This window comes from Salvelinus alpinus, chromosome 36 (assembly GCF_045679555.1).
Source record: "Salvelinus alpinus chromosome 36, SLU_Salpinus.1, whole genome shotgun sequence".
In the NCBI taxonomy this organism is placed as follows: Eukaryota; Metazoa; Chordata; class Actinopteri; order Salmoniformes; family Salmonidae; genus Salvelinus; species Salvelinus alpinus.
Genome location: NC_092121.1, coordinates 16,189,271 through 16,215,324, shown reverse-complemented (window position 1 = coordinate 16,215,324; position 26,054 = coordinate 16,189,271). Strand labels below are relative to the sequence as shown.

Genomic DNA, 26,054 nt, shown 5'->3' with positions numbered 1-26,054 from the left:
TGTTAGTGAGCATTTCTCCTTTGCCAAGAAAATCTATCCACCTGGCAGGTGTGGCATATCATGAAGCTGATTAAACAGCAGGATCATTACACAGGTGCACCTTGCGCTGGGGACAAAAGGCCACTAAAATGTACAGTTTTGTCACAATTGGCATATTGACTGCAGGAATGTCCAACAGAGCTGTTGCTAGAGAATTTAATGTTCATTTCTACCATAAGCCGCCTCCAACGTAATTTTAGAGAATTTGGCAGTACATCCAACCAGCCTCACAACTGTAGACCAGGTTTAACCAGCTCTATATTTTCTCAATTTCCAATGATAGAGACCATTGTGCTCTTAGAAACTTTTAACACTCTAGAAATTGTTTTATACCCTTCCCCAGATATATTCCTCATCACAATTCTATCTTGGAGATAAAAGGACAGTTCCTTGGACTTCAGGATATAGTTTCTGCTCTGACATGCACTGTCAACTGTGGGACCTTATATAGACAGGTGTGTTTCTTTCTAAATCATGTCCAAACAATTGAATTGGCCACACGTGGACTCCAATCCAGTTGTAGTGACGTCAATGATGATCAAAGGAAATTGAATGCACAGGAGCTCAAATTGAGCTCCTGAATACTGCGAAATTCTGCCCAAATCCTTTGAAAGCCCCCAAAATCTCTCACATACACAGACAAAAGACAAGGCACAGCCACATACAAGGTGCCTCATATTATTTGACAAAGACAAGTTTAATTAGACCTAAATTACACACAAAAATAAAATACTCTTACAAAAATGATAGTGTTAAGTACATCTAATTGCATCAGTCAGCTATAAGAGATATAGTCCTGCTCGTGGATCATGCAAAAAAATTAAGCAACAAATAGCTGCATCTAAAATTTGACTTGTTAATAAAAAGTTCCATTCTTCAGGGAGGCAGCTATGGAGTAATGCAGAGAGATTGTGTAAGAAACAGACTGTCGAGGGATCTTTTTGTGCCTTTTAAAGTAAATGAATATGTTTAGATATAAAATCAATCAGTCCATGACCTATCTGGTAAATAGATAGAAGTCACCTAGTACATACGGCGACAAATAGTTCTGTATGTGTGAAAAAAATAAAAAATAAAGTTAAAGATAAATTACAGGTTGTGTGATCCACATTAATGAACAATAACCTATCACAGTACAAAGCACCATCTGAGGACACGTCACTTTGCATACACCTCTATAAAAGAAAAAGATGAGCAATTCATTTTCAATGTATGCTAACTTTAAGAACAGTCCACGGTCATAGATTGCTAGACAGGAAGCCTTTTAAAAAAAAGAAGAAAACATTCAACAATTTGTTTGAATGAGTAGAAAATAAATATGTTCTCCCCAAACCCATACTTGTAGAGCTAGGTTCAGGTGAGTAGAATTAGGGGGTTCATCTCATTCATTCAGATTTAATTTATAGCCAATATGGAGATATAGAACCCCAACTATCACATGTCAATGTCTACTGTTGGGTTACAATACATATGACAAATGTGGACTTTATAGCCACTCAACATAATGTACTGTATAAGTCATTCAACCATTACAGAGGAAAAGGTTTTGTATCTGACCACGTCAGCTACCAAATAATACAACAAATAATATGACATCTCCTGAGAATGTGGCTTGAGGTCTGAGTGATGTTTGTTCAATTCATTGCAACTTTTTGTATGTAGTTTGCTATGCGCCCATCTCAGCCCCAGGTATAAGACTGGTTGCCAATATCTTGAAAGAATTGAGCAAACTGCTGTCTTATTTAGCACCAGAAGACCATAACCGGAAGGTAGTAGTAGTTATTTGCCAGAATGACAAGAGTAGCACTTACAAAGGATGTGTGTAATCTTCACATAACAAAATGTATCAGGGTAGCAGGGACTCTTAGCCATTATTTTGTGGGGACAGAGCAGATCACCTTGAAGAAACAATCATGAAATCATGAGAAATTCCTATGGAACTCATCATACATACCCCACCACAAGTACCTACTGGATGATGTCACTGGAATTTAAAGGGTCAGGTTAATATCTAAATAGTTGAAAAGATTCAGTCAAAAGTATTATGTCACTCAGAGGACTGTGTGTATTAAAGACAACCCACCCTTAAGACCACCTCTCTACTTACTGTGTAGGAAAGAGGCTATGTAAAGATTTCCCCCACAGCAATCTAAGTGTACTTCTTTCAAGCTTAAACAGTAACACTTTTAATATTGGCTTTTTTTTCTGGAATAATGGCAAAAGCTTTCTGAAATATAACAGAAATAAATTATATATATTATATATAATTTTAGTGTTTCTTTTTTAATTTTCCCATTATATAAAAATAACACCATTCAAGCTATTTATTTAAATTTCCAAACAAGCTTAGATGTCAGACGTGTGACACTGGTTTCTGGGAATGGAGCGCTGAAAACCAGCCCGCTTTCTTTGGACAGGGTCGTTGACAATGGGGCCCTGCATGTCTTTCTCCATAAGGTCAAGTTCTGAACATGTGCTCCAAAGTCCAGCCTCTGAGTGAAGATAGATGCCCCAAGAGTCCTCAGTAGTAGAAAAGGACTGTCACCAGGGGGTGCTAAGGAGCCTTCATGCTCCCTTCAGTCCCTGCCTCCAAACATACCAAGCACAATTCAGTGTTGTTGGTAACCGTGGGTAACAATGTACTCCATCAAACCAGTGATACCAGTCTTGTTTATGTGGCCAATGTTTTGTTTAGTTGTGGACTTCATGTTCTGCTTGGTAAGATGGTGCGTAGCTACATGGAATACTGACTATTTTTTATAATGCTAAAACTAAACTTATTAAAAAAAGGAAGAGCCAGCCATTTTTGCAGTTCCACAAGTTAGTAAATAGTCTGAGTTATTAGCAGCTGAAAATGTTATTTTTAAAAGAGGGGGGTGAGGGGAAACCCCTAGACAGACGAGACTGCTCGCTCAGGTCTCCTCTGCCTCCCCCCCTCGGCCTGGCCACATGTCCCTATTGTGGGCGAGAGAGTCCTTGGGCCACTGGACCACAGACGCCCCCTTCCCCTGGGTGAACTGGATGGTGGGGTCTGACTATGGTCGAGTTCCTCCACTCCTTGTTCCTGCCGACCCCTGCGTCAGCAGCGTCTCACTCCACAGCAAAGCCACACGTCTCCTCGATAGCAGTGAGCAGCTTGTCATACAGCTTGTCATAGTTCTCGTAGGGAGGAATGTCGACCCGGTTGAAGCTGAACAAACAGAGGGCAAGAGAGACTTGAGCCTGAGCCTTTGGTATTAGGACCTCTCTATGTTCATGGTTAACATATACATGGGTGGAAACCTAAACCTAAAGCATGATGTTGATATATCAAAGTGCCCTTCCCAGCTTTGACAAAGGCATACATTGTTCCTGAAGGGCAAGCTGCAGGGTCAGATCAGACAGACACTCACCAGGTGTGGGCTTTGGGCAGGTTGTTGGAGCTGGCATCGATCTGGTGGATGGTGAAGAGTCGTGGGCCTGCAGCACCTGTAACATATCAACAGTTACTGCGAAGCACAACGGCAGAGCACACTTCACTCACACACAAAAGACATTACTGTACTGGACAGCTTTCTCAGCACTCTGCGGCGCCAAGTGTGGGCACTAAGAGCACTGGGTTTGTGTATGTTGTCATCGGCCTGCGCGGACCTTGGTATTGAGACCAGCAGCAGCGATGGTCCTGTTATGTAACATGGAAGAGCAGAGTGAAGCGGCATGTCAGACAGGAAGAGCAGTGGATCACAGTGTGTTCCGCACGCCTGGGTGCTCTCTGGGCATCCTGTCTGACAGACTGGACCCACTGAACTACTGGACTGCTCAGCCTGCTCTGCATAGAGGGTTCAGCTCAGGCAACAACAACAACACACTCTGAGGCCTGCTGAGCTGCCTCGGGGAACAGTAGAGTATAATACAAACAACCCTCACCCATCTCCCTCTGGCATAAACATTCGTTACGCTGTCATAACAAATGTTATAAGCCGTCATAACAATCAATATTACATGCCTATAGGGGGTGGACAAGGGCTAGCTAGCAAGCAACTCTCCCAGTGAAGCGCAGTGAAACACTGAGAACCTAACTATGTAGCTACTGTACATGTCCCAGGAGGGTGAGTGCTGTGAGGGTACCTTGGAGGGCTTTGAAGCCTTGCAGGGGGACCCTGGAGGAGCCAGTGACAAACTGCAGCAACCTGGCCCGGCGCTCCTCATCGTACGACTCCACGGCCTTCCAGAACCACTTGACGATGTTGGTGTCGGTGGTGCAGTGCTTCAGCCGCGTGTTGGACTTCCAGTCGTTGATGTCGATCTTACCCAGGCCACACACTATGAGCTGAGGTGGAGAGAGGGAGAGAGTGAAATGAAAGTCAAAGGGAAACTGTAGGGAGGAAATGGATGGGGAAAATGCTGATGTCTGGGAGAATGCAGTCCTTTGTAAAGGATGGACAGTGAAGATAAGTACTGCTAGTCTGGGGGATGTGTCTCATTCATACCTCCAGCTCTTTCTCGTCGAAGGCCTTGAGGAGGTGCTGGGAGATGACCTCGTTGAAGCCCTTCTGCAGGGCCAGGAACTGAGCCTCGATGCCTCGCAGGAAACGCCAGTTCACATACAGCCTGTAGGGAGCGAGGGAGAGGGAAAGAGAGAGTCAGAGATCGATGATTCATACTGGAACGTGAAGGCAAAGCCATGATTCTGAGCCTCTTTGAGGGGTATAGCAAAGCCTTTCACATGTACTTCACTCCCTGATCCTAGGTCAGTTAACTGTGGCTGGTCACTTGCCGCAAAGCTCATCTGAAATCCAAACAGTATCTCCTCCCTGCTGGGCTTGACTGTCGACTGCTAGACCAACCCTCTTCCTGTGTGGTGAGGAGGGGTCGGTGGGGGAGTACTCACCTGACATACTCCTTCTTGGTGTCCTGGGTGACCTGGATGATTTTGCCGTTGGGTTTGAGTTCGTGCTGGATGATCTCCCCGTAGGCATTGTGCTCCACACAGAAGGTGTGGTCCAACACGCCTGTGATGTCATTGTCCCTGAGAGGTGAGAGAGACGGACAGAGCTCATCATGTGTAGCTACATGATCATGAGTGGTTATTTTAGGGACTTTAAAAGTACACCAGTAGATGTTATAGTTCACATACACCAAATTATCACCCGATGAATTAAAATGAGCCATTACCAACTATTATCATTAAAAACCATGTTAATCTCTGTGTGCGCATCTTGGTCTGTGTGAGGATGTTGTTCCCATTTCCTTCCTACTCACAGGATCCAGACCAGGCTGTTGTGGAGGTCTGGGTCCACTGACTCCATGTCGTCCAGGGTGATGGGTTTCCCCAGCAGCTGTTTGTAGAAGGGCAGGGTGAAGCCCCCGTCTATGTAGTGGCCGTGGAACACCGCCATGCCCATGATACGACCCACAAAGTGGAAGTAGGACAGGTGTTCCTGGGGAGGGGGACAGAAACACCTTTAGTCCTCTTAAACACTTCATAGTACATCCATTTAGCATGGCATCTCCCAGTCTTCAGAGAATTACCAAGATTGAGCAACTCAAGGCAGAATCCTAATTTAGGATGCATGCATGCAACTCAAAGTCATGCATTGATGTCGATGGGAGATTTGCGCTATAACTCAGATTTCCTCACGCATGTCTTAAGTTAGGTTTGAGCCCTTGGTAAATTATAAATACCTGCTATTCTTACAGCTGGGAATTTATTGCAGTGCGTAATCCTAACAAAGGTTAGGACTCAAAAGGTGAGCAGCAGCATCCAAACTATTTGCAGTTGTAAACTATTTCCCTTATGATGGATTTAACAACCAAATGCTATAGAGGCAGTAAAGAGTCTCAAAACAGCAATTAAATAGTTGCCTAATTCATCACCAGTCTCCAGGAGATCTAGCATCTAGCATGAGAACAGCTGATAGGGAAATGGAAGGCCAAACAAATAAACAGGCAGAGGAGAGACAGAGGCAGAAAGATTGTGCAAGACTAGAGCAGATGAGCGGTCCATGTGACCTGGTCTTTCACATTACAGTGGGGCGGGCTGGTGGCGGCGTCTGGGCCTCTGACTCACCGGGTTGACGGCTGAGTCGGGGTTAATCTGCAGGGTGTAGATGTCATCGCGGGAGTACTGGAACAGGCCGTAGTACGGATTCAGCATCTCATGGGACAGCAGATACAGCCACTCCCTGCACACACAGGAGACACAGAGAGGGACAGATAAAGAGAGACAGACGATGAGAACATCCATTGTGAAATCTCTTGATCCATTTAATATTTTTTCAAGGCAGGGAACATCAATTTCAGAAAGTGAATACTCCATGGCAATTTAAAAAGCAGAAGTATAATTCTCAGATTGGGTGCTTTAAATCAATATTACCCCTTGGGGGCCAACCTTGTTTTCAGCAGATGGTGGCATTCAAATCAAAATCAAATCAAGTGTTATTTGTCACATATTTCCTAAACAACAAGTGTAGACTAACAGTGAAATGCTTACTGATGGGCCCTTCCCAACAACGGAGAGAGAAAAATATAGAACAAATAATAACACGAGGAATAAATACACAACGAGATAACCTGGCTATATGCTTGAGTCAAAAGAGTTGGTGCAAAGAGGGTCAATGCAGATAGTCCGGGTAGCTATTTGGTTAACTAGTTAGTAGACTAATGTCTTGGGGTAGAAGCTGTTCAGGTCCTGTTGGTTCCAGACCTGGTGCATTTACTTCTCTAACACACAATAGAAATCTTCTTTGTTCCATGATGATGCATATTGAGCATAACTTAGTTTTTTCCTCATGCTTTGCTGTGGATTCCTACCTGGCCACTCCTCCGTAGTCCAGCCCCTCCTCCCCTTTAAACTTCACCATCAGTCTCTTCCACAGGTCCTTCGGCCTCATCTTCATCACCTGGCGGTAAGACTCCTGTAACACATACAGAGATACACCTTTGTAACAAATGGGACTGGGATGGAGGACTGCATCCCCAAACTTACTGAGTACTTCCATCAGAGACCATCTGGTAAATACTGTGCAGTCCAGGGTCTGTGGCCAGAGGGATGCATCTATCTGCACTGTAACGTCTGTGTGTGAGTGATGCTGGCTCTGGGGACCGAGCCAAAGAATAAACATTCCTGTGCTGTCATTTAGGACCAGCTTGGCTGGCCCCTGCCTGCCTAGCTACGCACTCTCCTCCCCTGCCAAAGTAACCTGAGTGTCCAGTCCACCCTTAATCAAAGCGCATTATCAGGAGGTGGGGTGATAAGAGGACATTCTCCAACGCGACACATTCCACCAAGCGATCCCGTGAGTCTCACCCCCACTGTCCCAGTCTCAGTGGTTCATGGGAAACGGGGCAGGAATGCAGAGCATGAGTCTGGCCAAGCCCGGCTTGTCTGCCTGTCCTAAACATGCAAACCAAAGACCTGTGCAATTCCAAATGGCTTCAAGCTGAAGACAAAAAAAAACAAAGAAAAGAAGGAACTGTCCTGAAACAATGATGAGAAACACCCCATGTTCCTCGCCAGAGGGGGCTTCTGTAGAACATTAAACACCAGTGTTTTAGTAACAAACTTTCCCCCTGGTACTCAGAGTCTGGGATCATTACACCCCACTCTGGGTTGGTGCGTTCACCCCACATGCCGAGAGCTGCAGACACAGGCCCACAATGTCCAGCACATTCCAAGTATCGGGGACAGTCTCATTAAAAGTGGATTGTGAGAATGACAGTAAACAGACAGAACAGAAGAGTGGAACAATAACACCGCTTTCCCCCCAGAGCTGGTCCACCGTGCCCTCCAGTTACACTGAGGATGTGTCAGTGGTGACACCAGAGCTGGTCCACCGTGCCCTCCAGTTACACTGAGGATGTGTCAGCGGTGACACCAGAGCTGGTCCACCGTGCCCTCCAGTTACACTGAGGATGTGTCAGTGGTAACACCAGAGCTGGTCCACCGTGCCCTCCAGTTACACTGAGGATGTGTCAGCGGTGACACCAGAGCTGGTCCACCGTGCCCTCCAGTTACACTGAGGATGTGTCAGCGGTGACACCAGAGCTGGTCCACCGTGCCCTCCAGTTACACTGAGGATGTGTCAGCGGTGACACCAGAGCTGGTCCACCGTGCCCTCCAGTTACACTGAGGATGTGTCAGCGGTGACACCAGAGAAATAAGGCCTCTTATCTTTAATAGAATGTACACACTGAGACAGCTTGACAGTCCACCAGCTGACACTTGCCCACACAGTCGTATTTCTAACAGTTCGGCGTGTCCAGAAAAGCGATGAAGTTATGTCTAGCCTTAAAATCCACCCCCATCTCCCTTTCGTGTTGAGATCAGCCAACAAAAATGTCTTCCTTCAGATTAACAGACAAAGCTGTTCCAGCACATTCCATCACATATTTTACGAGGGTCATGTAGTCTGTTGCAGGTGTTGTTGCTCTGATGAGGCTCCACACCTCCCAAACTAGAAAACCTCCCCCACTGAGGAGTGCACTTCACAAAAGCCTAATTTCAAATAAGAGGTCTGCTTTGGATATGAACAAACTCTCTTCACACATCATAGATAATAGCATGGTGGATAACGCCGTGACAGAAACATGACGAGCAACGACCTTGAGAGGAGAGGGAAGTAGAGGATGGAAAACCATTGCTTGAGGTTTGAAAGTGAGGTAAACTAGCTGGTATAATAAACTTTTACAAGTGTAAATGAGAGTGAGGAAAATGTCCAGAGTTGATGCTTTCCTTCAGGATCGGGATAGACAACCTCTTCAGTAATACTAATTAAAGACTCAATAATGCTGGTTGTGTTCAAGAACTGAGGGAATAACACTAATTCGACGGTCTCACCTCAAAGATCTCCTCGCGGGACACCTCTATGCGGCAGTGGCCTGCCTGGGGCTGCTGCTGGGACAGCTCCTGGCGGAGGATCTTCAGCTTCTGCACCAGGTCCCTCTTGTACTTGGGCACCGTGAGGCACTCGGCCTCCTCTGGCAGATTACCTGGAGACACCAGTGCCTGCTGGGCCTGCTCCTTCAGCTGGTTCTGATGGCTGGGGATGGAGAAAAAGAAGAGATGGAGAGGGAAAGATCATTGTTGAGACTTGGGGTCGGAACACGTACAGGTACACAAAAATAAAACACAAAAAAATTAAAATAGAAACCCTAAAAACTCCAAATAAAGCCAGGCAGGAATTCTGTCTCCCTCCTTTTGCTGACTGGAGAACGAGATGTAAACACACTGAGGTCATCTGGGAAGCACATCAAGTCAAACAAGCTGCCATGTGCCCACAGACATAGGTGGAGGTGGTATTTCTGAACAAGCACACATGAGGGGGCAGAGCCAGAGGGTGGTGTGATGTGTCCGTAGGTGCCACATTGTCTGTCTGCTTACAGGACGGAGGTGAGGTGCAGCCAGTGACCCTTCCTCTACGCCCCGCCAGGCTCTCCATACAAACGGCTCTGTCGTACTCTCCTCGTGGGCAACTCCGTGGGCCCCTGCCGTGCTGGGCTCTGCCAGCTCACAGGTGTGTGCCATGCCACCTCCACTCCCCACCTTGCGCTGGACCCACGGTGGTCTCACAGAGAGAGACAGCACGGCACAGACAGAGAGAAAATAGACAGTTCTACAGGGGGGGAAGCAAAATGTGGCTACAGCAAGAGACATCTGCAAATAGATTCAGTGTCGGTCTCATTCTGCACTGAGCAATGAGGGTTCAATGAGGGTGTGTCCATAGACCTCATGTCTTCAGCTTAAATTGTTCAGGAAGGTTCTTTATTTGTTTATTAACAGGAGTGACATTTCAATGCAAGTTCCTTCATAAGAGGATACGTGTTGCTGACTATAGGAACCCAATAAATGAACAACCAAGTTGTGTAGGGTCCCTAACAGCTAAGACGACCACCTCAGTGGGTGGCTGTAACTGTGATAACACATCAGTGCTGTAGAACGGTTAACCTCCAGATCAAAAGACAGGCTATGAGTATGATCTGTGGTGGTAGTGAACGAGGTCCTTGACTCCTGCCCAAATCTCTGGCATGAGAGTGAACTTCTGAACCATGGCAGTGGTGGTGGAAGGCTCTTCTGCTCAGAAACACGCATGCACACACACAGACACAGAGAAAGAGAGAATCAAAAGGCCCTTTATGGAGCCAGAAATTGAGGATTATTTGCATGCTGGCCTTTTGCACTTTAGTGGGGCATAGTGGGCACACTCACCCTCTGAGCAGGGTCATAAACACCAGGATGTACAGCCGGCAACAAAGGGTTGTGTGTGTGTGAGTGAGAGAAAGTGAGAGAGAGTGAGAGAGAGGGGCAGAGTGTGTAAAGACATCCGCATGCTTCCCAGACGGAAAAGTTCAGAAGATCGTGTGCATATATTATGACAGCATTTGTGACGTTTTGGACTTTGGACTTTTGGAGTTTTAGTTAGAAGAAGAAAACTAACTCTTGTTCGGGCACACAACATTTTCTTGCCGAAGTCAGTAGCTGAAGTCTACACCCCTTTGTCTGTGATTGGTCAACAGTAGGGATTCTTCAGTAAAGTCTTTGTTGTCATTCAACCAGAGATGACTCGTTTTCATGCACATTTTTACATTTAGAAATATTACTGCACCAAACATATTAGTTAGCGCTAAGATTTCCTCGGCAAAAACATCTAAATGAATTACAGATTTCTTGAGTTATCTTAGATTAATTCTAACTATTTTGAGGAAGTGTAAACTGGCTACGGTGTCTCAAAATTGACAAACAGTACTATTACTGCTTTCAAGCGAAGGTCTTTTAAGGGAGTACGCCAACACACTCGTTCGATTCGCCTCGCTGACTACGGCTAGCCGCCAGGCCGAACTGAAGCATGCTGACGCCTTATGTGTGTGAGAGAGGAGAGTAAGTGTGAGAGAGGGTAAGCAGAGAGTCTGTGACAGGAGAATCAGGGAACAACAACCCATCCTGGCTAAATGGATTTACCTAGGCCCAAAAAGTACAGGATCATATAATATTGGATAGGCCAAAACCACTGAAATCCAGTCATTTCTAACAACTCAGCAAACCTATTTCTGTCTGGGACACCTACCAAACACCTGCCATTCACTGTACTATACAAAACCAGACAACCTTTTATTCGGTATAATGTCATAAAATATGGCAAATACACAATCCTAGCTCTCAAAAATATTTGTTTGGAGGGTCATACACTGAGCAGGAGTAATTGACAGTCATGTAGCAGCCATCCTGATCTTTATATCCACACACCATAATACACAGTGACAGCTTATTCTAAGGACTGACTGCTCTAGACTCCCACTGTCTTTGGCCTCGTCTAGCTGAGCTGAGCTGGCCACTTCCTGCGATCCCACAGAGCAGCAGGGACCCATAGGGCACTCCAGTCCTCCTCCTCAATCCCTTTATATCCTGCAGACTAGACTCAGAGGGAGGGAGGGACGGGGGTGGAGGTAGGAAGGGCTGCCTCCGGACAGCACCCATACAGAGAGGGAGCCTCAGACAGGGAGAGGAGAGGTACCGAGCAACAGAGCAGCACTCCCTCCAGTTTCACTCATAAATCAAACATTCCTGCCTGTCACTCACACAACACAACACAACACAACCACACACACACACACACACACACACACACACACACACACACACACACACACACACACACACACACACACACACACACACACACACACACACGGCCTAGTGCGCATTCTCTCTTTTTTAAACTTGTTTTAAGAGAGTAAGATGGCGTGGTGTGTTACCTGCTGAAGCTCAGACAGTAATACAGTGAACTCAGTGTAAAGCTAGAGAACACTAGACCCCTGGGAACTGATCCTCTGAGTGTTCATGCCAGAGTTCAGAGGGCAGATCTGAGGCCCAACAAGAATTTTGTTACCTATTGTCCAGTGACCAGGCTTAGAGTCAGGAGATTGCAACATCACAGGGTAAGTCTAACCAAAAACGTATTGTGGCCCGCTGAGGCAATGTCTTTAGCAAATAAAAGGGGTAATAAACTATAAGCTTGAAAGACACGTATATATCAAACATTTTTGTGGGATGACAGCATGAGGGGTGAGAATTTCTGAAATCGTTTTCCTTGATAAAAGGCAGATGTCTTGATGGAAAACCACGCCGGCCTTCTGATATCTTTTCCAGAGTTTTGTCGCTGGTTGGAATGTCACTCCCACCCCTCGTCTCAGCCAGAGTCCAGCTTCTTTGCTCCACAGTGGTCCGTGAGGGGACAAAATCAGAGAAGGTATTCTCAGATAGGATGATCCAGTCAGACTGGGTCAGGCCCATGAGCCCTCTGCTAACCAGCAGACTGCACACTCCAAATCTCTGAGCCACCATCCAATGTGTGTTACATTAGTGCACACCTAGAGATCCTGTCGGCAGCGTTAACACAGGCAGCCTAATTCTGATATTTTTTTGACCAATCAGATCAGCATTGAAAAAGATCTGATGTCAAAGATCTGATGTGATTAGTCAAACTACCAACTAGTGGGAAGAAATCTGAATTGGGCTGCATGGGGTAAATGCAGCCTTAGGTTCCCCAAGACAAAGCCAAGGGTTTCTCCCTTTAAAGCAGAACCCAGGGAAGGTATGTGGTTGGACCCAGGGCCCATCGTACATCATTCTAATGGCCACAAACCCGCTCTTGGCTCAGCTTAAACACCTTCCATTTCAATACAATTCTTCCTCTCAAACAAAGACATCAATAACCTAGTAAACTCTAATTCCCAACTTTAAAGTGAAATAATAATCGGACCAGTGCTTTTTAAAAAGAAGAAACACTGTGCACTGCTTTTCACACATCTGGACATTATTGTGCTTTAGACAAGATTCCTGCATTACAAACATACATGGCGTGCCAGCCTGGGATTTATATGATTTTCAGAGGACCGCAGAAAAAGAAAAAGCACCAAAGTCCCAAACACGTTCTTTGATCTGTCAGAACAGGGGAAAATAACAGCAGATCTTTTCATCGGTGCATTCCGCCTCTCCCGGCACGGAGCAGGAATGAGGTCACACGGAGGAGGCCCACCGAACCCGCCCGTACTCTGCTCCACCTTTACACTGCACTGTGGGTAATGCTGCAGCTATCGTTACATGGGCCGTGTTTGAACAGCTGCGAGGAAAAATTCTGAAGCGCATGCACTGACGAACACTGCACACACAGGCACGCACCAACACACACTATCATGCACACACACAATTCAGTCATTGACTCGGGCATCAAATTTATGCTCCGTTTCCTGGACGTAAGACGCTCCTCAGCCACAGACACATCAGTCTTGGTTTCCACATTGTTATCTGATGTTGAGCCAAAACAAGCTTTGTGACGGATTGTGTGCTAAAACCCCCGCATGATCAAAACCGCTGCCGGGCGGTGGAATGCAGCCTTGTGCGTGCAGTGTGTGTGTGTCTGGATGGGTGAGGTTGTGTGTGGGAGTGTGTGAGGGAGAGTGTGTGCACAGGAGAAAGGCTGCTCTGATAGCTGAACCCCAACAGGCGTTTAACACACCTTGGCACTGGACTTTCCTGTAAAGCATCCTGTGTGGGGGAGTCAATATGTCTGTGTGTGTATCTGTGTGTGTCTTTCTGTGTGCAGTCTGTTCTGCCTCCCCAGAACCAAGTGTTGAAGAAATAGAGGTCGGCCACAGAATAGAGGGGAGAAATAGAGGGCCTCACCTGATCGAACTGTTCTGAATTTCGATGCCGCTGCGGGAACCATTGGGGCTTGGGCTGCAGAACACAAAACACCACAGTTACACCACAGTTACACAGCCACACTGCCAGCCAGTCATACAGTACAGTTCTCCCTCAACTACTTCTCATTTTATCTGGGCTGTTATGAGGCTCTGGACCATGTTTAATTTGTGGCGCTGGTATAACCCGATACTCACTTAAGGACTAGATGCAGGTTGGCGGAGAGGCGCGGGTCTGTGAACTGCGTGGTGCGGTTGTTGTGGTCCACGAAGTAGACCCGGCCGGTGGCTGTGTTCCTGATCTCCCAGCCAGGGGGCAGTGGGCCCAGCTCCTCACAGTTTACATTACTCAGGTCTCTGGGAAGCACAAATCCCCAACACAGTCAGAGGTAGAAAGGCAGAAAATAAAAATAATCAAAGAATGAGACGTAAGAACAATCAAATTCAAGGTATGAATCAGACCTCAAGGCTGATGGTAACTGGGAAACAAAGAGACGCGAGAAAAGATTCCAAAACGACATCACTTATATTCCATTTTTCTTCTTCCCGTCTAAATGATTTATTGCTGCCATGCAATCCTTTCAGCTGGACTCCTTTAGCTGTCTGTGGAGAGCAACTAAGAAATGACAGCAGCCCCACTTCAACGGTAGTGACTTATCAGACTGAGTCCCAGCCAAATGACCAAGCCTCTCAGCACTGGGAGCTTGGCAGCCCAGCATCTGCTGCACACACAACCAGGGTGTGGCATGACCAAGAGGATAGCATCAAGTGCAAGAAAAACGCAATCTATCACACATATTTCCACGGGGGCAAGAGAACAGCAACGTCTAGGTATTTTTCAATCACTGACTTTCTTTCTATTGACTCTATTCCCAGTAGACTGACGTGTTGATGTGTGATCTCCTCTGGGCCTGTGGTAATCCATGAGACACACATGCCTGAGTGAATGGCATCTCTGAGCCACATGTACAGTAGGGCTGAAGGCTGTGTGCTGAGGGTATGGAGTAGAGGTCGACCGATTAATCGGAATGGCCGATTAATCGGGGGCCGATTTCAAGTTTTCATAACAATCGGAAATCGGTATTTTTGGGCGCCGATTTGCATATATATATATATTTTTTTACACCTTTATTTAATCTTTATTTAACTAGGCAAGTCAGTTAAGAACACATTCTTATTTTCAATGACGGCCTAGGAACGTTCTGCCTCGACAGATTTTTAACCTTGTCAGCTCAGGGGATCCAATCTTGCAACCTTACAGTTAACTAGTCCAATGCTCTAACACCTGATTACATTGCACTCCACGAGGAGCCTGCCTGTTAGCGAATGCAGTAAGCTAAGGTAAGTTGCTAGCTAGCATTAAACTTATCTTATAAAAAACAATCAATCAATGACTGTCATTGCTCCAATGTGTACTTAACCATAAACATCAATGCCTTTCTTAAAATCAATACACAAGTATATATTTTTAAACCTGCATATTTAGCTAAAATAAATCCAGGTTAGCAGGCAATATTAACCAGGTGAAATTGTGTCATTTCTCTTGCGTTCAGGGTATATGCAACAGTTTGGGCCGCCTGGCTCTTTGCGAACTAATTTGCCAGAATTTTACGTAATGATGACAACATTGAAGGTTGTGCAATGTAACAGGAATATTTAGACTCATGGATGCCACCCGTTAGATAAAATACGGAATGGAATAAATGTTTTGTTTTCGAGGTGATAGTTTCCGGATTAGTCAAAGGTATATGGTTTAGAGAGAAATAGTCGACGCGTTATAATTCCTGTAATAACTTGCGGCTGAATTTGAAAGGGGTTCCTTCATTATTTTACCGTTCATGTCTTCCATAGAGAATGTCTTGATCTACTTCAAATAAGGTCTGTGTTTCGTGCAGGCTTAAACCGCCTCGACGTTTTGATACCCGTGTAAATCTCACTAGGATAAGGTAACGTTTGTCAACATATTTTCATAAATCCACTCTACATTTTTTTAAATCTTCGCTTATATTTAGCCAATATTGATCAGTTACCTTTGTCTATGGATATCTACACAGTTATAAAATTGGCACGGTGATGTAAGCCTACACGAAACACAGACCTTATTTTAAGTGAATCTAAAAATATCCTATGGAATAAATGAAGGAACCGCTTTTCAGATTTTGCTAGAAGGTGTCATGGGAATTATGACTTGCACTTTGGTTGTCAATTCTTACCATGCCCATTATTAAAATAGAATTTCCTGCATATAGAAATTAAAGTTTTTGTTTTCAACATTCATCACAGGTAACTTAAACTCTATTTTTATTCAAACAGTTGAGAGTATTTGTCTCCTAAGCAGACTCTTCAGTATCATTGTCACTTCAGAGCTGTGTGTGTGTGTGTGTGTGTGTATTTATGTATTATATTAAGTTAAAATAAAAGTGTTCATTGTTCATTCATTATTGTTGCAATTGTCATTATTACAAAAATGTGTGTGTGTGTATGATATATATATAGTAAACATTTAAATTTTTAAAATAAATTGGCCGATTAATCGGTATCGGCTTATTTTGTCCTCCAATAATCGGTATCGGCATTGAAAAATCATAATCGGTCGACCTCTAGTATGGAGGCAGAGGTCGTGCCAGAGGTGTCTGCTGTGAATCCTCTCAGATCCCTGTGGTTTAACATTTACATGCCATTTAGTGGACTCTTTTATCCAAAGCGGCTTAAAGTCATGAGCGTATACATTTTACATACGGGTGGTTCTGGGAATCGATCCCACTATCCTGCCATTGCAAGCACCATGCTCTACCAACTGAGCTACAAAGGACTATGACACCAGCCCTCTCTCTTAGCTTGTCAGCATGTAACCAGCAGCACAATTACAGAAGGGTCTGGACAAGCCTTAGGAGAGCTAGCCACTGATTGTGGTGGGTATACCTGGGCACTGTGTGTTCAGACAGTGGTGGTGGGTATACCTGGGCACTGTGTGTTCAGACAGTGGTGGTGGGTATACCTGGGCACTGTGTGTTCAGACAGTGGTGGTGGGTATACCTGGGCACTGTGTGTTCAGACAGTGGTGGTGGGTATACCTGGGCACTGTGTTCAGACAGTGGTGGTGGGTATACCTGGGCACTGTGTGTTCAGACAGTGGTGGTGGGTATACCTGGGCATTGTGTGTTCAGACAGTGGTGGTGGGTATACCTGGGCTCTGTGTGTTCAGACAGTGGTGGTGGGTATACCTGGGCATTGTGTGTTCAGACAGTGGTGCTGGGTATACCTGGGCACTGTGTGTTCAGACAGTGGTGCTGGGTATACCTGGGCACTGTGTGTTCAGACAGTGGTGGTGGTGGGTATACCTGGGCACTGTGTGTTCAGACAGTGGTGCTGGGTATACCTGGGCACTGTGTGTTCAGACAGTGGTGGTGGGTATACCTGGGCACTGTGTGTTCAGACAGTGGTGGTGGGTATACCTGGGCACTGTGTGTTCAGACAGTGGTGGTGGGTATACCTGGGCACTGTGTGTTCAGACAGTGGTGGTGGGTATACCTGGGCACTGTGTGTTCAGACAGTGGTGGTGGGTATACCTGGGCACTGTGTGTTCAGACAGTGGTGGTGGGTATACCTGGGCACTGTGTGTTCAGACAGTGGTGGTGGGTATACCTGGGCACTGTGTGTTCAGACAGTGGTGGTGGGTATACCTGGGCACTGTGTGTTCAGACAGTGGTGCTGGGTATACCTGGGCACTGTGTGTTCAGACAGTGATGGTGGGTATACCTGGGCATTGTGTGTTCAGACAGTGGTGGTGGGTATACCTGGGCACTGTGTGTTCAGACAGTGGTGGTGGGTATACCTGGGCACTGTGTGTTCAGACAGTGGTGGTGGGTATACCTGGGCACTCGAGGGTCGTGCCATGTGCTGACTCCGGTCTGGGTGTGGAGGAAGTAGACCTGGCCCTGCTGCGTGGTCCTCTGCTCTGTAAGGGGGGAACAATAGCATGGCTACTCATACAGGTATAAGAGGTACAGAGCAATGGTTACAGACAAGTACACACATGTGAGAGATGAGTGAGAGAGTGGATGAGTGAGAGATGAGTGAGAGTGAGAGATGAGAGAGAGATGAGTGAGAGTGAGATGAGTAAGAGGTGAGTGAGGGAGAGAGATGAGCGAGAGAGTGGGAGATGAGCGAGAGAGTGAGAGATGAGTGAGCGAGTGAGAGATGAGTGAGCGAGTGAGAGATGAGTGAGCGAGTGAGAGATGTGAGTGGATGATAAGAAAAATAAAGCTGTTAGTTATACATTTGTTCCACTGTGAGGATTGTTATTGGTGCGTCAATGTGCGTGCGTATCTTGATCCGAGCGTGTGTGGAAGCGTAAGAGAGATCACACAGACAGAGATAAAAGCAGGGATTGAGTCAGTTTGGATCCCAGTTGCGGGTCTGACAGGGGGAGAAGATGGTTGTCTGTGTGTTGGTGAGCTCATTCATCACAGCTTGACGGAGATATTTCCATGAGCTTGGAAGCTCTTCTCTGGCATTCCTTAGGACCCACCGCCCTGCCTCTCTAACATATGTGTACATAACTTCCACCTTCCCCCCTCCCCGCTGAGCACCGATGCGCCCAACGCATTCGACACAGAGTGACACTTCTTGGTCGAACTTGGCCCGCCACTGGGGCTGCTAACAGCGGTTCAGAGGAGCTGGCCCAAAAAGAGACAGCACCCTCCTAATCTTGAAGAGCTGGGCTGGGCTGCTGTGATTTACTCCTCTGGCCAGCACTCCTAAATCCTCAGCAAGACTACACAGTGTCTGAATATCAAGCAGCCGCCCATGGGCTGCATGTGAAGAAGGAGAGAGGAGGGGAAGGAGTGAGCGGCTGCCGCCAGCCTTTAACTGCTAGATCGATTCAATTAGTTTTTTAAAATGGGGCCTGTCAGGCTGCTTATGCTGCGCTGCAGAGTCATGGTGGCTGTGCTGTTGGGACTGAATAGGGACATAGATTAGCAGGATGATTCAGCTGAGCGTTGGGCTGAAGAGAGGAGGAGGGAGGCAGTTAACACCGAGGCATTGCAATGACGACACCGGTCTTAAAACAGAAGGAGACATGTCTGTCATAGAGGATGTTCATAATACAGAATGCTCCAGTCTAGTCTGGCTGTGGGAACCGAAGTGGTAGTCCTATAGTGTGATTGTGTGTATGTTTGTGTATGTCCGGTGTGTCCATATTGTGTGTTAGAATCCTCTTTCCACTAACCGTATCCCTCAGGCAGGTCTGGGGGTGTGTGGAGGTGTGTCCTGCTCATGTAGTTCCTGTGTCTCTGGGAGCGTACGCGTCTCTCCTGGGCCCGCTGGTCGCTGGACGGGACACACGGAATGGTGGGCGTGGCCCCATTGGTGCTCAGGATGGGCGTGTTCTCATCCACGATGCAGCTGAGAGGCCGGCCCGGGCTGGAGTACTCCGACGCAGGCCTGGGAGAGACAGGGAACAGGAGGAGATCACAGTCAGACAGGGAGGGTGGGTTATAATATATCCTTCATGGTAGGTTTGTTCAAATTAGGCCCATGTCTACTCATATTTCATATCTAGCTGTGCTTGTAATACGCTTAGATGCTAGGGCTAGACATTGGCTTGCTCCTGCTTTCATAAGCATCATGAGGTCAGTGAGGCAGAGACATAGACACACACACACACACACACACACACACACACACACACACACACACACACACACACACACACACACACACACACACACACACACACACACACACACACACACACACACACACACACACACACACACACACAGAGCAGTACTGAGTGAGGGGCCTGAGGCCAGTCTAGAGCAGAGCAGAGTAACAGGAAGGGAGCTGATAAGGGAGCAAAGAGAGAGAGACTGTGGAGCAACAATACCGTCTGGAGCATAAGAGTCTTAGGGCCCCGTTCAATAGTCTGCAGTGTCTCCTAATACAAATGCAATGCTGTCTAGGTCTTGGGGACCTCATGCCATGGGTTTGAGGTTGGGTAGTGGGTAAGACTGTGTACTCACTCAGCCTGGACTCAGGGACAGACATAACATAGTAAATGTAAACCGGTCTCCCTCCATTTAGTATATGTTACGAATTACAATTCGTATGATATGTTACAAATTGCAATTTGTATAATATGTTAAGAATTTTCAATACGTATGATATGTTAGGAATTCCATTTTGTTGTGGCTAACATTAAGCTAGGCGGCTAATGTTAGCTAGGCTAGGAGTTAAGAATTAAGGTTAGGATTAGCTAATATGCTAAGTAGTTACTAATTAGCAAAAATGCTAAAGTTTGGGTTGCTAGACATTCGCTATATACACCCACCACCCATCCTACCCGACCAACCTCCCTCCTTTAGTGTTTTGGCTTCAGTAACCTTGTGTCTTATGTCATCATACCAAACATATCATACTAATTTGAGTGTCACAGATTTACATTTACTATGTTACATAAAGACTTTGAGGCCAGGCTGACTCACCTGGTAGGCCTCTCCCACTGTGTGGTGCGTGTGATGTGGTTCAAGTACTGGATTCGGCCAGACGCAGTCCTCCGCTCCTCCCAGCTGGATGCAGCAGATACAAACACACACACGTACAAAGCAGTGAGTGGACATTGAGGGAAACCAAGTTCAGGTAGTACCTCCTGTTTCACTGTTTCAAAACATTTCCCCCCTACTAAACATGACCCAGATATTCCCCACAGAGCTTCTTGCTAGCTAATAGGACACAGTCTCCCATCTGCTCACCCAATTCCTCTGGCGCACACCAACCCCAGACTAGACTCCCTAACCCCAGCCAACATCATTGGCTCAGTGGTGAGGTCAGTCGTGCTAAGCTGGTGAAGTGTCTGAACAGCAGAGCCTCTGGCTACTTAGATTGGAGTCTGGGACACCACACCACATGCTGTCTGGAACACTTTTGGTTGTGGGGCAGTGTGGTTATCATAGGCTCAGACTGGCCCTGCTGTGAGGGTATGATGTGGTGATAGTGGGTCCACTGTCCAGTACGGACAAATGTTAAATGGAGTTGTGGTGTGTTGGTGGGTATGGTACTCACCCGTCTGGCAGGTCATTGTCAAACAGACGGCTGCAGTCCACCACTGGGCCTCCTGTGCCTATCCTGTCTCTGGACTGCAGGCTCACTTTGGACACACAGACACATTCAGATACACATAGGAGAATGATTGGGTGGTAGAATCTCACTCTGTTCATGTCCTCTCATACCAGAGACTAAAGAGGAACTATTTTAAAACTGTGAATTGCTGTAATGCAATACTGTAATGATGTTATTTAGGGCTAAATGAGGAATCCATTTTTAAGAGGATCACATGGTCAAATCCTCTAGTGGGTGACAAGATGATCGTGTCTGGAAGTAGAAGTACCAGCCGTCTGCACTCTGACAGTGGTCTGACCAGTCCCAAATCCCAGTTCTGGAAAGGACCCAAGAAGTGAGTGGAGGGCACGTATCAATGCTAGACTCTGTCTACTGTAGCTAGCTAACTCTGGCCTCTCTGCCACCACCCAGGCTGTTCAGTGCCCATGTTGGTGGGTCAGAGGTGCTGTGACTGTCTGTCACCATGCCCTGTTGTGCAGATGGAAGTGTGGGCCGTCTGAAGTCAGAGGGAGGCGCTCATCGAGCCTGGTGTCAGAGGCACGGCACGCTCAGGGGCAGCGCTCAACGCTTTACACACCAACGAATCACTGGGAAAATAAGTCCCCCTGCAGGCTCAGGTTACTGGAGGGAGCCTACATGGTGTTGGGAGGGTTTCTTGTTCTCTTTCCTAGTTCTCTTTCTATGCGTGGTGGTGTAGTGAGGTCTTATCAGCATTATAAAAACAACTGTGGTTAGCCTGAGGTTCTAATAATGGAGTGGTAACACTTCAGGTACATAACAGTGTTACGTGAATGTACGTGAGTGTGTGGTGAAAGTCTGTGTGGCCTGCTGGTCACTGCTGTACTCACCCACTATCTGACCCCTCACTGTGTCACTGTCATTGAGGCCCAGCTTGTTCATGTCCAATCTCTGATCTGTGGAGGAGAGAGGGGAAGGAGTATAGGGAAGAAGAGAGGAGAGAGAGGAAAGGGGGATCGATCACTGTCTGAGAGACATGTAAACTAGCATGTGTTGGGAGGGTTTTTGTCCCCGCAGACAAGTCCCTTTGCTCTGTATCGTTTACATCACCCACAGTGAATTCCTCTCTCTACCCCCTCCCTTGGAGGCTGGGTATGGGATATGCACTGGAACAGATGGTCTGTGGAGTGGCCATGGACCGTAAAAAAATCACTGAGCATCGGTACCGAGCAGCCTGCAGTTCACTACAGAGGTCAAACATTTGACAAATCTCTGCACAAAGCCGGCACTATTCCACCCAGACTGAACATGGACATGAACCCCTGCCAATGTCTGGAAACTCTTTGTCTACGTTCTCAGCCCAGGCTGAAAAACAAAGCAAAAAAAAGGACCAAAGAAATATCAGGAATACCACGTTGCCTGCAGATATGAGAAATGCCACTATCTGTTCACTGTTGTCTGAGTGTCATGCAGATCAGCTCAGGATGTACGTCTAGACTAAACAGGGACCAAAACATGGTCGGTCAAACCATTACAAGACTGGGGCAATGAGCGTGCACACACAAACCCAAAGCCCCCTAAAACGCCTGTGGACAGGACACAGTGGACCAGCTGCAAAAAGCACAAGCAAAAGAATGACAAACATACACTTGAATAAGACCACAACCGAGGGACATAACAAATCTATGCTTACATTTAAATAGCTGTACAATTATGCATGTCTGAGTAAAATGACCGGTTGTCTAGATTTGCCGACCGAGATAAACGGAGGTTAGTCACTGTGGCGCATGCATGCTGCCAGTCTATGGGACAGACGAGGGTGGAGGGCGTGAGGAGGGGGGAATGAGAGGAAATGAAGAGGCAAACTACTCACAGCTGAGGCACAGGGTTCGGGTTTTCAAGGAAAACAAGTGTCAGGGGCTTCTAGGAAAAGCAGTGGGATTTTGTCCTTTTTCCATCTACAAGACCATAGCAGGCCTATCAGCATAGTATACATACAGTGGGAGGGGGAGGCCCTTTGGTAAAGCCATCACTGGGTCCCTGTCTGGCTGCCACTGCTGCGTTGGCTTGGAGCGCCAAGCCTCAATCTCATTTAGCCATTCGCTTCTGACATGACACGTTTACAGTGATTGTGGGCTGATGCTGATTGTCTTTTCCTGTTCTGGCACTGCAGAATGTGACCCCTCTCACAACCTGGTCTGTGCCCTGTCAGGAATAGGGAGACAGTGTGCGCACTTGTGAGGGTACAGCTCAATGTGTCACTGTGACAGGAGAAGGGGATTATTAGCCTGTGACTCCGCTAGCCTGTGACTCCGCTAGCCTGTGACTCCGTTTGTGGGACAGACAATGGGTCACTACACAGACATTACCTCACAGCATTAAATACACACACACACATGCACACTAATTCAATCAGGTAGTCCTTACAGCCGGTGTCTTTGAGGCGGTTGATGGCGTTGGATAGAAGGCGTACACAGCCCAGGAAGCCAGCCCCCTGCTTCTTATGGATCTTCTTGTGGTTCCACACGCTGATGGTGATGGAGTCAGACTTGCCAATATATCTGAGGAGAGAAGAGAGAGACCAGTCACTTCCAATGTACTGTAGATGTTACTAAAGCCTGTGTGAATGCACTGTTCCAACAGGCCAGTCTTTGCCTGGATGTCCCCGCTGGGGAGGCACACATCCGCTCGGGGCTGCCTGTCACCGCGGGCTGCGTCCCCACAAGGACACAGTCAGGAGGTGTCTGAGAGGGATTTTCCGCCTGTGAGTCATAAATCATCCAAAGGCAGCCCTTCAACCCAAAATCACCCAGAGAAGGAGAGAGAAATGGGAGGAGGAGAGGCTGAAAGAGAGATAGAAAGAGGGATAGTGTAAGTGAGGAAAAGAAGGAGAGAGTGAACAGTTGAACCATGACATTACTCCCTGACTGCCTCTGTTATCACTCTTAGGTACTGTGTGTCAGTCGAGGCCTGGGTATTAAACTCACACTACGTGAACCTGACGTGGCACATCTGTTCTGCCCAGTTCCCTTCCTCAGTGTAAAACTAATCATCCATACAGTTAGCAGACTGCATCCCACTATAATTATCATGCTGCTTACCAAAACTAAAGGGATGTGAAACAATGGGGCTGTGAGTAAGATGTCTGGACATTTTGAGTAGAAGCCAAATGCCTGTCTGGGGTGCTATCTGAGAGCATTAGAATGCAGGACTGGTTTGTAGGGGGGAATTATTAAATCCAACACAGATCTGGATATGATTATTGTATCTTATAATAAGATCAGTAGACTAGATATTGGATTAAGCTTTCCAAAACAAGATACAGTATGTTTACATACACTATACACATGCCAAACATACCAAACTCTCAGATAATATGATTACTTGTAAGATAAGATAAGATAAGAGTTTCTCCTCTTAGGCTATCTCTATGTTATGTCTCTGGTTGGTTTAGTTACAGTATATGGCATATTGCATGGCAGTTGGTGCTAGGCAGGCCAGGCTGTCATACTTCCTCAGCAGGCAGGATAGGACCAGCTGGGTCCTGGGGACACTACCGCCACCTGTTCCCCCTGTCCCCATAGCTGCAGAGATGGGACAGAGAGGGACAAGGGCCTGGGCCAGGCTATGGGAACACAACATTGTGCATGTGTCTTTTCATCCCAATAATTGTATCTATGAAGGTATAGGAGATTAATTAACATCTCATCATTATATATCAGTGACGTGCACAATACGGAAGTGGTCCGACGAAGCAGATGCTAAGCTACAGGACTGTTTTGCTAGCACAGGCTATAATATGCTATGCGATTCATCCCAAAAAATTGAGGAGGTTACCACATCAGTCACCGGCATCATTAATAAGTGCAACATCCACATTGAGCTAAAGGCTAGAGCTGCCGGTTTCAGGGAGCAGGACAGTATTCCGTACACTTATAAGAAAAGCTGCTACAACCTCCAACGTGCCATCAAACAGGAAGTTTGTCAATACAGACTAAGATTGAATCCTACTACAACGGCTCTGACGCTCGTTGGATGCTCCAGGGCTTGCAAACTATCACGGGGAACAAAGGGAAACCCAGCCACGAGCTGCCCAGTGACGTGAGCCTTTCCAGACGAGATAAATGCCTTCTATGCTCGCTTCGAGGCAAGCAACACTGAACCATGCATACAGTTCATTGACTATAGCTCAGCGTTCAACATAGTGCCCTCCAGGTTTATCACTAAGCTAAGGACTCTGGGACTGAACACCCCCCTTTGCAACTAGATCTTGGACTTCCTGACGGGCCACCCCCAGGTGGTGAGGGTAGGCAACAACACATCCGCCACGCTGACCATCAACACGGGGGCCCTTCAGGGGTGCATGCTTAGTCCCCTCCTGTACTCCCTGTTCGCCCGCTACTGCATGGCATGGCCGCGCACAACTCCAACACCATCATTAAGTTTGCTGACGACACGACGGTGGTTGGCCTGATCAGCGATGACGATGAGACAGCCTATAGGGAGGAGGTCCGAGATCTGGCAGTATGGTGCCAGAAAACGGAGGGCCGAATACAGGAAACGGAGGGCCAAACATGCCCCCATCCACATCCACGGGGCTGTAGTGGAGTGGTGGAATTATCATGGTCCACACACACCAACACAGTCGTGAAGGCACGACAACACCTCTTCCCACTCAGGAGGCTGAAAAGATTTGGCATGGGCCCTCAGATCCTCAAAAGGTTATACAGCTGCACCACCGCTTGGCATCCGACTGCAAGGCGCCATCCAGGACCTGGACGCCAGGGAACTCGGCCCCAGTGATGTACTGGGCCATTCGCACTACCCCCTGTAGCACATTGCGGTCGGATGCCAAGCAGTTGTCAGTCATGGGAAGGCCTTCAAAATCGTCAAAGACTCCAGTCGCCCAAGTCATAGACTCTCTGCTACTGCACGGCAAGCGGTACCGATGAACTAAGTCGGGAACCAACATGACCCTGAACAGCTTCTACCCCCAAGACAAATAGTTAACCAGCAGCTACCTGGACTACCTGCATTGAGCCTTTTTGCACTAACTCTTTTGACTCATCACTTACGCTGCTGCTACTGTTTATTATCTATCCTGTTGCCTAGTCACTTTCTACCTATATACATATCTACCTCAAATACTTCGTACCCCTGCACAACGACTTGGTACTGGTACCCAATGTGTATAGCCAAGTTATCGTTATGCATTGTGTATTTATTATTACGTGTTTTACTTACTTATTTCTCTA

General features: G+C 46.9%; 1 protein-coding gene across 1 annotated transcript in view; it reads right to left on the bottom strand.

Moving 5' to 3' along the window:
- Positions 1 to 701: 701 nt before the first annotated feature.
- Positions 702 to 26,054, bottom strand: part of LOC139565016 (E3 ubiquitin-protein ligase SMURF2-like) — a 59,825-nt gene continuing 34,472 nt past the window's right edge. Inside the window, exons 4-20 of the mRNA XM_071385022.1 lie at positions 23,227 to 23,360; positions 21,690 to 21,755; positions 20,785 to 20,869; positions 20,208 to 20,291; positions 18,950 to 19,164; positions 17,590 to 17,674; positions 13,915 to 14,073; positions 13,700 to 13,753; positions 8,858 to 9,059; positions 6,832 to 6,935; positions 6,089 to 6,203; positions 5,281 to 5,459; positions 4,910 to 5,047; positions 4,509 to 4,629; positions 4,147 to 4,348; positions 3,432 to 3,507; positions 702 to 3,229 (exon numbers count right to left, since the gene is read on the bottom strand). Coding sequence (XP_071241123.1) covers positions 3,130 to 3,229; positions 3,432 to 3,507; positions 4,147 to 4,348; positions 4,509 to 4,629; positions 4,910 to 5,047; positions 5,281 to 5,459; positions 6,089 to 6,203; positions 6,832 to 6,935; positions 8,858 to 9,059; positions 13,700 to 13,753; positions 13,915 to 14,073; positions 17,590 to 17,674; positions 18,950 to 19,164; positions 20,208 to 20,291; positions 20,785 to 20,869; positions 21,690 to 21,755; positions 23,227 to 23,360 — 2,119 coding nt within the window. The 3' untranslated portion in view covers positions 702 to 3,129. The remainder of the gene's footprint in view (positions 3,230 to 3,431; positions 3,508 to 4,146; positions 4,349 to 4,508; positions 4,630 to 4,909; positions 5,048 to 5,280; positions 5,460 to 6,088; positions 6,204 to 6,831; positions 6,936 to 8,857; positions 9,060 to 13,699; positions 13,754 to 13,914; positions 14,074 to 17,589; positions 17,675 to 18,949; positions 19,165 to 20,207; positions 20,292 to 20,784; positions 20,870 to 21,689; positions 21,756 to 23,226; positions 23,361 to 26,054) is intronic.